A 13,123-nucleotide genomic window follows, 5' to 3' on the forward strand; every position below is an offset into this window, starting at 1 on the left:
CCGGATGGCCCAGGAAGCACCCATCGACCGAGTGGAATGAGCTCTAATCCCCGCCGGGATAGGACTGCCTCTGACTCGATAGGATTCCTGGATAGCAGATCGAATCCATCTGGCTATCGTGGATTTAGACGCAGCCAAACCCTTTCTGTGACCCTCCGGGAGCACGAAAAGGGCGTCCGATTTTCTGAAGTGAGCCGTTCTGGAGATGTACCTCCTGAGGGCCCTAACCACGTCCAGAGTATGGAGAGCCTTCTCGACTCTATGTTTGGGCTGTGGGCAAAAGGAGGGAAGAATGATGTCCTCATTGAGGTGAAAAGAAGAGACCACCTTTGGAAGAAACGCCGGAGAAGGACGAAGGACTACCTTGTCCTGATGAAAGGCAAGGAAAGGAGCCCGGCAGGATAAAGCGGCGAGCTCTGAAACCCTTCTGATGGACGTCACCGCTACCAGGAAGGCAACCTTCCAAGAGAGGACCGAGAGCGGAACGTCTTGCAGGGGTTCGAACGGAGGTTCCTGAAGGACCCCTAGGACCAAGTTGAGATCCCAGGTCTCCAGCGGCATCCTGTAGGGAGGAACCACATGGGAGACTCCCTGGATGAAAGTCTTGACCTGAAGGTTGGTGGCGATCCTACGCTGGAAAAGCACGGATAACGCTGAGATCTGACCTTTGAGGGAACTCAGGGCCAAACCGGAGTCCAGACCAGCCTGAAGGAAATTCAAGATGCAAGGGATAGAGAAAACGAGAGGAGGGAGACCCCGGAGCCTACACCATGAGAAGAAGGATTTCCAGACGCGGTGGTAGATGGAGGCGGAAGACGCCTTGCGAGCACTTAACATGGTGGGGATGACCTGCTGAGAGAAACCGGCACGAGTTAGAACCCAGGTTTCAACAGCCACGCCGTTAAACGTAGGGCCCCTGAGCTCTGATGGTAAATCGGTCCTTGGCGAAGGAGGTCTGGGCGGTCTGGCAACCGCAAGGGAACGTCGGCTACGAGCTGAACGAGCTCCGCGTACCAAGCGCGACGAGGCCAATCTGGGGCGACCAGAATGACTGGAACTCCCTCCATCTTGATCTTTCGGATCACCTTCGGCAGTAAGGGAAGGGGAGGGAACACGTATGGGAGCTGAAAATGATGCCACGGAGAAATCAGCGCGTCCACTCCTATGGCCTGGGGATCCCGAGATCGAGCAATGAAGTTGTGGACCTTGGCGTTCAATCTGGACGCCATCAGATCCACGTCCGGGGTCCCCCAGCGAAGACAGATCTGGTGAAAAACCTCTGGGTGGAGTTCCCACTCCCCCGAGGCAAGGCCCTGGCGGCTCAGGAAGTCCGCCGCCCAATTCTCGACTCCCGGAATGTACACCGCAGAGATAATGGAATGGTTGGTTTCGGCCCAACGAAGGATGAGGGAGACTTCCTGCATCGCGGCCCTGCTGCGGGTACCCCCCTGGTGGTTGATGTAAGCCACCGCCGTGACGTTGTCGGATTGGACTCGTACAGGATGACCTGCGAGCAGGGTGTGAAAGCGACTCAGAGCAAGTCTGATAGCACGAATCTCCAGGATGTTGATGGGAAGTTTGGATTCCCGAACTGTCCAGAGGCCCTGGGCTGAGTGGTGGAGGAACACCGCCCCCCAGCCAAGAAGACTGGCGTCGGTAGTCACCACCAACCAGCGGATCGGGAGGAAGGACTTCCCCCGGAGGAGAGATGGGCCCAGGGTCCACCATACGAGAGATTGTCTGACCCGCGGGGACAGGGGACAAGGGCGGTCGAGAGAAGAGATGCTCCTGTCCCAGTTGTCCAGCAAAGCCTGTTGCAAGGGACGGAGATGGAGTTGAGCAAAAGGAACTGCTTCGATTGCTGCAACCATCTTTCCCAGGATCTTCATGGCGAACCGAATGGTTCGCGGGCGAGGATGACAGAGCGTTTGGGCTCCTTGCTGAAGTGCTTGGGCCTTGGACCGAGGAAGCAAGACCAGCCCCCTCGAAGTGTCCAGGATCATTCCCAGAAAGGAGATCCGACGGGCAGGAACGGGAGAGGACTTGTCCCAGTTGATCAACCAACCTAGGCGCGAAAGAGAATCCAGGGTAATGTGGACGCTTGACTCGCAGGCCTGAAAAGACGGGCCCTTTATGAGGAGATCGTCTAAGTAAGGTAACACGACGACTCCTCGAGAATGAAGGATGGCCATGACAGCCGCCATGACCTTGGTAAATACCCTGGGCGCCGTGGCGAGACCGAAGGGTAAGGCCGTGAACTGGAAGTGATCTTCCAGAATGGCAAAGCGGAGGAACCTCTGATGAGACGGGAAAATCGGGATGTGAAGATAGGCATCCTTGATGTCTATCGAGGCCAGAAATTCCCCTCTTTCCATCGAAGAGATGACCGATCTGAGCGATTCCATCCTGAAGTGCCGGACTCTTACGCACTTGTTCAGGAGCTTCAGATCCAGAATGGGCCGCACTTTTCCGTCTTTCTTTGGCACGACGAAGAGGTTTGAGTAGAAACCTTTGAACCTCTCGTGTTCCGGGACCGGGACAATTACCCCGCTCTGGCGGAGGGTGTGAATGGCGCAAAGAAGGGCGCGAGACTGAGTAGCCGAACTGGGAAGACGAGAGGGGAAAAACCGAGTTGGAGGAGGAGAGGAGAACTCTATCTTGTAGCCGGACGATACCAGATCCCTGACCCATTCGTCGTGCACGACGGAGAGCCAGGCTTGCTGAAAAAAGAGTAGGCGTCCGCCTATTCTGATGGTATCGACTGGCACCGTTCCCGAGTCATTGAGACGGGAATCTGGGAGGTCTGGAACCTCGGGTTCTGGGCTGCCTTGGTTTCCCGCGCCAGGAAGGATTCGGCCTGAAGGAGGGACGAGAGTCTCTGTCATTGCGAGAGGAACGGTCTGATCTGGAAAGCCCGGAGGGATTGGACCAGGCTGGGCTGGTACGAAAAGGCCGAAAACGAAAGAAAGGCTGGCGCTGGAAAACCGCCTTGGGCCTCTGTTGGGGAAGGAACTTGCTCTTTCCCCCTGTGGCGTCGGAAATAAGCTGGTCAAGCTTTTCGCCGAAAAGACGCCCGCTTTGAAAAGGGAGGGAGATCAGAGATTTCTTAGAGGAGGAGTCTGCGCGCCACTCCCTGAGCCAAAGAGCCCTTCTGATAGCAATGGCGTTGGAAGCCGCCGATGCTGCGCAATTCGCCGCGTCGAGGGAAGCGAACATCACGTAATCGCTAGCCATGGCTAACTGCTTGGCTAGGTCTGCCATCTCAGACGGGAGGTCCTGTTCATTAATGGATTTCGCTAGAGCATCCGCCCAGGAAACCATAGCCTTGGTCACCCAAGCCGCGGCGAAGGAGGGGGCCAGGGAAGAGCCAGAGGCTTCATACACTGAACGAGCTAGAGAGTCTAGCTGGCGTTCAGTGGGACTCTTAATTGAAGCGCCCTCCGGAACTGAAAGAAGCGTTTTAGAAGCTAGGCGTGAGACCGGCGGATCTACTAAAGGGGGATCCGTCCAGTCCTTCACGAGATCCGCTGAAAAGGGATACTTAGATGCCAGGTCCTTCTTACCCGTGAAACGCTTATCTGGATGCTCCCTGTGACGCCTGACTATATCCAGAAAAGCTGGATGAGAGGCAAAAGATTTGTGGGAACGTTTGGATCTGGTAAAAGAGACCGCGTGTTCCGGAGCGGAATTAGCGTCATCATCCACCTTAAGAGTGTGATTGACAGCTACAATGAGGGAGTCAACCGTAGCCCTGAACTCCGGAGCCTCCGGGTCCAATGATACCTCGGACTCATGTTCAGAGTCGTGAACGCTGTGAGCCCCCAAAGAGGGTGAGCGAGAGGTGGAGCTGGCAGAGTCTGAGCGGCGAGGAGAGCGCTCAGGAGAGGTAGTGCCGATCCGTTTTCTGGATGACCGAGCCTCTTTAAGTGGAGAGCGGCCCCTGCTGGCCGACGATTCCCCTGCTATGAAGGGATCTCTTAACGCCTGAAGCGGATTACCCTGAACCCCGGGAGGATTTTGAATGGATTTGATGGCGTTGGCTAAAAAATCCACGGACTGTGTGAGTGAAGCGACCCACGGGGGGGGACTAGGTACGCCAGAGTCGGTGGCGGTGGAGGGCTCCTGGGCACATGGGGCATCGCAGGCTGAGCAGAGGGGAGAACTTTGAGGCTTAGGAAGTGGGGCCTGGCAGGTGGTACATGCAGAAAAAAAGGTCGTATGTACTTTAGGTAGTTTTTTAGACCTTGACTGCGACATGATTCTAATGCAGAAAGAGGCCACAGGGACTATAAACTGGACTGGGAAGCAGAGGGAGACGCTGCAGGGGAGAAACTGACGATGTCTCCTTACCCCGGTCCTGTGTCCCGCTGTCCTGGGAAGCTGAGAAGCCTGAGAGGAAACTGGCTGCACGTGGGCGCAGTGACACCGAGGTGCGTCCGAGCAGGAGCTGCGGCATGTGGAGTGAAGATGGCCGCCGAGATCAGGAAGGAGATCTCGACGGCTGTGAGAAGCGCCAGGAACCAGGGGCGGCGCCGCCGATGATGTGCAGGAGTGGGCGGAGCCTATCGGCAGCGACCAGCGGCTGGGCCGAAGCCGGGGGCTAAATTTGCGGCCTGGGCCCGGCGCGCGGCCGCAAAGTGCCGACGTTACAGCGCTACAGCCCCTAATGTGCCCTGATTAAGGAGGAGCCCTCCGGACCGCCGGCGACCCCCCCCATCCCCCACGAGACACTTACCCGAGGAGGTGAGAGGAGCCTAATGATGGCTGGGACGGTGCAGGGGATGGGAAGCCTCCATCCACCAGCCCCAGAGGGGAGTGGAGAGGAACCGTCCACCACCTGAGTCACACAGAGCATTGGTGATGCAGTGTGGTCTGCACGGACGCCACGGGAATAGGGGGCCACTGTACAGCCGAGGGTAAAACCTGGTGGACAGGGCAAATGTCCAGCAATAAAAAGGCCTGGCTGCAGAGGAGGATACTGGAGGAAAACACCAGTGCTCCTCTGTACAACATGGGGAGATCGGCGTCCCTTTTAGGGAAAAAACCGTCGCCCAAAAATGGTCAGCTCAGGCAGTGGCTCCCACGTTGCAGGAGAGGATACGGAGAGGTGAAACTCCCGTGCTCGCCTGTTGTTGGTTCGGGGGAGATCGGACCACTAAAGAATCCGTCGCCCCCTTCGTCCGGAATGGATTAAAAAGAAAAAATCCGTGAAAATAAAAATCAGTGTGCCTCCTACGGACACTAAGCTTGAACTGGGTGTCTGGAAGCCAGTACGAGGGTGTATACTGCAGGGGAGGAGCTAACCTTTTTTTGTCTCAGCTTAGTGTCAGCCTCCTAGTGACAGCAGCATAACCCATGGTCCTGTGTCCCCCAATGAGGCGAAGGAGAAATTTGGGTATAATCAATGTTTTCACCAACATGATGGAGGCCATATCACAGAGCAAAAGTGACACTACATGGCCCAGTAGAGAAAACATTGACAATTTGGTTCATGGCCAATCCCATTTAGAACCTATGGTCAATCCTCAAAAAGAGGGTGGATAAACAAAAACATAACAAATTGTGATAAATTCCAAGCACTCATTAGACAAGAATGGGGGTCACCAGTCAGGATTTGACCCAGAGACTGAAATCCAGCTGTCAGAGCGAAGGACAGAAGTCTGGAAAAATGAGAGTCAACGCTATAAATATTAAGTCTTTGTATAAACTTAATGCAATTGTCAATAAAAGTGTAAAAACTTATGACATGTTGATAATTGTACTTCAGTAATTATAGAAACATCCAACTAAGATCCAAAATGCTGAAGCAGGAAACATTTTAAAAGCCAAAATACGAGTCAGTCTCTAAACCTTGGGCCACGACGGTTTACCGTATAGTGCCGCCCGACACCCTACATACATGCCCACTGACCGAGAGAATGGCATTTCTTTTCATTTTGGCTGAGAACTTGGCTACAATTTTAGAGTAAAACTCATACACAACTACTTTGTATATGACGAGTCAGTAAGGGAGTGCCCAGTAGAGATTTGGTGTGTACCTCTTAGCTATCTGCAATGTTACATCTCCCCCTTCCAGAAATTCTCTCATCCCACATGGAAGTGATGAATCAAAGGCATTTAGGTCAATGACTCTGTCTCCATCCAGTTCTAATCCGATCCTCCGGCCGGTAGAAGTTGGGCTCTGAAACTGTATAAGCCTCATCCTTAGTGGAGGGAAGTAGGAGATGCCTCTACGGACAGAGTTACGCTGGACTGCTCGCAGGAGACCGTGGACAGACCACAACATCAACCTATCAAGAGAGAGAAGGTTGGTAACATTAGCAAATGACAGTAGAAACATTGGTTTATATAAGGATACGGGGGTCTGTCAGCTGTCCATTGTCAGAAAAACATTCACTTTTGTATTTTTGAGGACACATGCTTTGGGGACATTTATTTCAATTTTTACACAAAATGAATGTATTTTAGGCTGAAAATATATTTTGCACTGGAGTTTCAGTAAAAAAAAAAAAAAGTGTTCCATTTGCATTTTACAGGCTTTGTTACAAAACGTATGACATTTTCAATGAAAACCTATTGCAAAAATAGTTTTTAGACCAGAAAAGGAGTCCAAAACTCTATTAACGTGACACCAGAGCTGATGGGGTGCAGGGCTCGAGTAACATAACAACCTCACGTGAGTCCCGGGAACACCGCTGAAACGGCGCCAGTATGGGGGGTGAGTATAGTATGTTTTATTTTCACAGGGGCAAACATTCAGATAGAGAAGGGGTTGTACTAGTAGTGGACAAACCCTTTAAAATCTGGTTTCATTAGCCACTCATCCAAATGTAAATGAACCATATACGGTACTTGTTGCTAAAACCAGTAAGGTATGGGAGCTGCGTCGACTGGCCCGTACGGGAGGTGCGCTGACTGGCCGGTACGGGAGGTGCGCCGACTGGCCGGTACGGGAGGTGGGCCGACTGGCCGGTACGGGAGGTGTGCCGACTGGCAGGTACGATGAGGTGCCTTGACTGGCCGGTACGATGAGGTGCGCCGACTGGCAGGTACGATGAGGTGCGCCGACTGGCCGGTACGATGAGGTGCGCCGACTGGCCGGTACGATGAGGTGCGCCGACTGGCCGGTACGATGAGGTGCGCCGACTGGCCGGTACGATGAGGTGCGCCGACTGGCCGGTACGGGAGGTGCGCCGACTGGCCGGTACGGGAGGTGTGCCGACTGGCAGGTACGATGAGGTGCGCCGACTGGCCGTTACGATGAGGTGCGCCGACTGGCCGTTACGATGAGGTGCGCCGACTGGCCGGTACGATGAGGTGCGTTGACTGGCCGGTAAGATGAGGTGCGCCGACTGGCCGTTACGATGAGGTGCGCCGACTGGCCGGTACGATGAGGTGCGCCGACTGGCCGGTACGATGAGGTGCGCCGACTGGCCGGTACGATGAGGTGCGCCGACTGGCCGGTACGATGAGGTGCGCCGACTGGCCGGTACGATGAGGTGCGTTGACTGGCCGGTACGATGAGGTGCGCTGATTGGCACTTTGACAATGTAAACTAGAAGATTTAATAAAGGGACAAGTGTTTTACTACATGTGGCTAGTTATCTGGATGAAAGGAAACCACCAGCTGGTGATTGACATTGTTCTGTGATGCTCTGCTGGGAGGAATGGTGAGATCTGTCCTATTCATAGTATAGATGCAACTTTTCTCATCTGCAAACATCACATACAATCATAACAGGAACACAGGCAGAAATGAACAGATTTTCACACATGCTGACCTAAAATGTGTTATTAAGGCTAGGTGCATGCATAAGCTGGGAAAAACTCTGGGAGTGTATTTTGTTTCCACAAGCCTCCATTAACAATCACATATACCCATGTGGCATCTATAGAACATTTAACTATATAGGAAGTGCTGCAGACGGTTATTCCCTATACAGAGGGTCACGTGTGATATACATTTCTTGCAATGGGTCCCTATGGGGTACAGATGCACGGCATCCACCCAGTCTGTGGCGGCCATCAGTGCATAAGTTATGAGCATGTATGCCTGACAGTAGAGAGTAGTAAAGAGCACCTGTCAGCAGGGCACAAATAGACAGATTTTGCCCTTATTTTATACCCACTGCTCCTCTGAGTTTTCTTTTTTTTTTTTTTAATCCACCATGGTGTTCTAGATATATGGGCCTTTTCATTTATTACTTATGTCTATGGTCTTTACTAAGGGGGTGCGACTCACAGGATTCCTTGGGGGAGTATCTTTAGGTGTCTCTGCAATACAATCCAGTGAGCAACGCCCTTTTGGAAAAACCCACAAAAATCACAAAATAAAAAGGGCCGTATTTATGGATCCGTAGGTCAGATTAAAAAAATAACAACAAGTGAAATACTCCGGGGAGCAGCAGCAATAAAATAAGAGCAAATACTGGTCACTTCTGATCTGATGACAGGCCCTATTTAAGTCTTATTCACATGCCATTCGTTTGTGTGCTGTAGTTCCTATTGTATCTGTTCCACGTGTCGGAGAGTTCATTCATTGTGTTGCAGCCAGTGTAAGGGTAGGTGCCCACGATCAGTAGACACTGCATACTTGGGCAGGGTCCAGATGTTACAGCATAGGGGATGGGATTTCAAGAAATCCCATGTCCACTATGCGTCCAGAGACACTTGCAAATCACCCGGGGAGAAGGACATGCGGCGCGTCTCTCCAGACCGCAGCATGTCAATTTCTGTTGCAGAGACGCGAGTCTCCGCAGCGAAATTTCACCCATAGAATGTATTGAATCCGCACGGTTCAGTGATCACATACGGATTCACCTGCGTTCAATAGACGGCAGCGCTTTGGAGTAAGCGAACATGTGCTGCCTCCAAAGCGCTGTTAGTTCTGGATCGTGGGCACATACAAGTCATAAATAACAGTCACACACGTCTATTATGTGCCACGTTAGTGATGTTACCATAGATGTATGAAGCTGGAATTATTTGCGACAGCCTTACATGTAGAATAATTCAGGGGATTTAATAGCTAAAAACATGCTGAAGCTAATGGTCAGAAAAGAAAAATTCGGTCCCTGGCAGCTTGTAAAGTAGGTTTTTCTCTAAAACACTGCAGCATTTCATAGTCAAACGTATCTGGGGGAGATCATAAATGCTGCCCATGGACTATCTGCCAGGTTCACTTTGAGCCCAAACACGCCCTGGCAGGAAGCCGGTCGGACTATTGTTTCCCTCTCCAATATTAGGTGCAGCACGTAGGAGAAGTGAAGGGTTCCATTTATCCTCCTCTTACCTAATCCAATCTGAATATTGCGCCCCACCAGCTCCTGCACCGGCTGTGTGAATGTGGCCCTATGTACAGTCCCCGCTGGTTCCTAGCTTGGCTACGGTCCGTCCAGGTCTGCAGTGAGGTGCATTATTCCCAACGTTCCCGCTGACACATTACACATCAGCAAATTCTTGTACAAACCTTGTAGTTACTTATTAACATTAAGAAGCCACTTTTCTACTCATAACCATTGAGTTTTTAAGACTTTCTTTTTTTTTAGGCAAGCCATCAATCTTAGGGTATGTGTCCACGTTCAGGAAACGCTTTGTTTTTGACGCAGCGCTGAGCCGCAGCGTCAAAAACACAGCGTCCAGATGTTACAGCATAGTGGATGGGGATTTAATGAAATCCCGTCTCCACTGTGCATTAAAAAACGCATGCGTTTTTCCCGCAAAAACGCACATGCGTTGCGTTATTTCAGAACGCAGCATGTTGCTACAATGAGCAAAACACGCAGGAACACCACAGGTGACCTGCCAGTGACCTCAGGTGCATTTTTGGTCAGGATTTTACCTGCATAAAATCCTGACCAAAGCCTGAAGCAAACCTGAACGTGGACACATACCCTAAGGGTATGTGTCCACGTTCAGGATTGCATCAGGATTTGGTCAGGATTTTCCATCAGTATTTGTAAGCCAAAACCAGGAGTGGAACAATTAGAGGAAAAGTATAATAGAAACATATGCACCACTTCTGCATTTATCACCCACTCCTGGTTTTGGCTTACAAATACTGATGGAAAATCCTGACCAAATCCTGATGCAATCCTGAACGTGGACACATACCCTAAGATCACTGTGGGTCTAACTCCCATCACCCCCCACAATCAGCTGATTAAAGGGGCCACAGAGGCCACGAGCACCAAAGCCAGAGCGCCGTCCATTTTGTAGCGGCTATGGTTGGTATTGCAGCTAATATTGTAAAGTAACTTGGCACACACGTGATCAATTGCTTGTGAGATTTAATAAAGAGCGTACATACAGACGTTTCGGTCAAAGACCTTCTTCAATGTACTAAAAAATGATAAAGTGGATACAATAAATAAAGTATATACAATAAATAAGTGGCGATCAGATACAGAGAACAAGATGGTAGTGACAACTGCTAGCACTATGCTCCCATTCAAGTCTATGGCTGCACAAACAAAAGAATCAGATGCCATATGGGTCGTCCGTACTGCGTCCACGTTTTGCAGATACATTGTGATTCTTAACACACAGACCTGGATTTGATCATGGACATTTTAAACCATTGATGTAGGAATAAAAAAAAAGAAAATAAGGGGGCATCCACAAAAGTCCGGTCTATTAAAATATAAACTGAATTAAAAGGAGTTGTCTAGGCTGGAAGATCAGGTCTGCAGTCACCATGTGAACATTACCAGCCATATTCTATCTGTATACGCGCGGTCACATATCGACTAGACATGCCTGGCCTCGCTCAGTACAAGTGTATTCAGCAAAGCTGGACAAGTCTAGTCGGAACGTGTGCAAATCGCATATACAGCGGTCATATACACAGCGGCGGAGAAGGCAGTGTGAAGACTTAGGGTATGTGTCCACGGTCAGGAAACGCTGCGTGTTTGACGCTGCGTGGGGCCGCAGCGTCAAACACGCAGCGTCCAGATGTTCCAGCATAGTGGAGGGGATTTTTTGAAATCCTGTCTCCACTATGCGTGGAAACACGCATGCGGCGGCCCTGCGACTCCGGACATGCTGCGCGTCTTTTCAGATCGCAGCATGTCCGTGTTCCTTGCGGCGACGCTGCGTCGCCGCAAGGAATAACACAGGGCCCTATGGCGAGGGGTGCGATGATCCCGGATGTGTACAATGAACACATCCGGCATCATCGTGTCACAGAAGGTGACGGCTTTGTCGCTCCGACGATACCGCTGGCCATCCTGAACGTGGACACATACCCTTAGGGTATGTGTCCACGTTCAGGATTTGGTCAGGATTTTATGCAGGTAAAATCCTGACCAAATCTGCACCTGAGGTCACTGGCAGGTCACCTGCGTTGCCCTTGAGTTTTTTCTGCAATGTAAGGACATGCTGCGTTCTTAAAAGACGCGCCGCATGTGAGTTTTCTCGGGTGTGCCGCATGCGTCTTTTACTGCATAGTGGAGACAGGATTTCATGAAATCCCCTCCACTATGCTGTAACATCTGGACGCAGTGTTTCCTGAACGTGGACACATACCCTAAGGGTATGTTTCCACGGTCAGGATGGCCGGCGGTATCGCCGCAGCGGCTAAGCCCCGCCCCCTTTCTGGTGGATACCGTGACACCACAGGACACAGGCTTTGTCCCTACCCTAAGTGGAAACCCTCGTTCCATAGTTACATCCATGCTACTAGGCTTCCATAGCCGTCCTCCTTACCACACATCCCTCTGTACGTTACTGATGAAGGCCCCGTGTAGGGACCGAAACGTCTAATCACGCATTGGGATCAATAAATTCTATAGTTTCTCACCGATAAGTTGAGTGCTGGGTTTTGTTGAATTGATTTCTACGGTTTGGGAACCTACCCATGCACCTTCTAGTTGCTGTGCACACGCTTTTCTGTTACCCGCCCCCTTTCTGGGGCGCGATGATGTCGGATGTGTTAACTCTTCACATCCGGGATCATCGCTCTCTCCCATAGGGCCCTGTGATATGCCTTGCGGGGACGCTGCGTCCCCGCAAGGTGTACGGACATGCTGCGATCTGAAAAGACGCGCAGCATGTCCGGAGTCGCAGGGAAGACTGATGCGGGTTTCCACGCATAGTGGAGACGGGATTTCATAAAATCCCCTCCACTATGCTGGAACATCTGGACGCTGCTTGTTTGACGCTGCAGCTCTGCGCAGCGTCAAACAAGCAGCATTTCCTGACCGTGGAAACATACCCTAACAAGTCTGCAGTCACATCGAGAAATCAGTAACAAGGAGAAAAGAAAAAAAAGGGGGATCAAAACATCAGCAGTGTGCTTTTTCTGTCACCTCACCTTCGTAAAAAAAAAAAACACACACAAGATCTCTCGGCAACAAATCATTGTTATTTTACAGAGCGCTGAACTTTTTGTTTCCAGAAAGGGGGGGGGTGTGAGAGCTAAAGTACAAAAATGAAAAATCGCCTGGGGGTCAGTGTCAGCCATTCATGTGTTCTACAGGTGAATGATGGAAGCCGCCCAGCAGCTCCGCTCCATAGTCCCCGCATCCCGCGCACAGGCCCAGACAGGAGAAGACCCCAAACATCTGCACCAACATATGCTGGGGTCGCCATAGCTGTCCCGCCGCATCTCTCCACAGCGCCCACCGGGACACACACAGCAGCCCCCCGGAGCCACACGTCATCTATAGCGGACAGAAACCTGTTTCCAAGTCGACAGCCTGAGCCGTGTGCCGGTGTTTCCGGTGCAGACCAGCAGCGCTCGATCTCGTGACACTTGTCCTAGAGCTTCATCTCCCGGCGTGCACTGCGCGCTTTCAACCTAAGCTTTAGCTAAGGAAAAAGACATGGCAGCCTCGTTATGTGTCAGTATCTGGGGAGGACGGGTGACTGAGAGCGGCTCGTTCCAATCCTCACAGAGACGTGACCTCTGTGCGGTATAGCGGCTCTGTACCAGTACAGCCGTGATATACTCCATTATGCCTTATGGGGCACTGTGTCTGTAGCGCCACCTGCAGGCGTCACTGGCTGTCGGTGGCGGAGCTTTGGTTGCTCATGGGAAACACACTGGCGCTGGTGGGAGGCACTGTGACGCGTGGAGTCACTGTGGCTGTGGAGGCACTGCGTCTGGCGTGGAGGCACTGGT

At 51.6% G+C, this 13,123-nt stretch overlaps 1 protein-coding gene across 4 annotated transcripts in view; it reads right to left on the reverse strand.

Annotated features, from left to right (window-relative positions):
• The window catches only part of LOC143775096 (oxaloacetate tautomerase fahd2, mitochondrial-like), a 34,728-nt gene extending 21,817 nt beyond the window's left edge, over nucleotides 1-12,911 (reverse strand). Inside the window, exons 1-2 of one of the 4 annotated variants that reach the window (XM_077262941.1) lie at nucleotides 12,680-12,911; nucleotides 6,039-6,290 (exon numbers count right to left, since the gene is read on the reverse strand). In XM_077262941.1, coding sequence (XP_077119056.1) covers nucleotides 6,039-6,286 — 248 coding nt within the window. In that variant the 5' untranslated portion in view covers nucleotides 6,287-6,290; nucleotides 12,680-12,911. Of the gene's footprint in view, nucleotides 1-6,038; nucleotides 6,291-9,292; nucleotides 9,426-12,313 lie in introns of those variants that run through there. The other 3 variants (XM_077262939.1, XM_077262942.1, XM_077262940.1) reach the window with 3 other exon arrangements.
• Between the last annotated feature and the right edge of the window lie 212 nt (nucleotides 12,912-13,123).

Source organism: Ranitomeya variabilis, chromosome 5 (genome assembly GCF_051348905.1).
Source record: "Ranitomeya variabilis isolate aRanVar5 chromosome 5, aRanVar5.hap1, whole genome shotgun sequence".
Lineage (NCBI taxonomy): Eukaryota > Metazoa > Chordata > Amphibia > Anura > Dendrobatidae > Ranitomeya > Ranitomeya variabilis.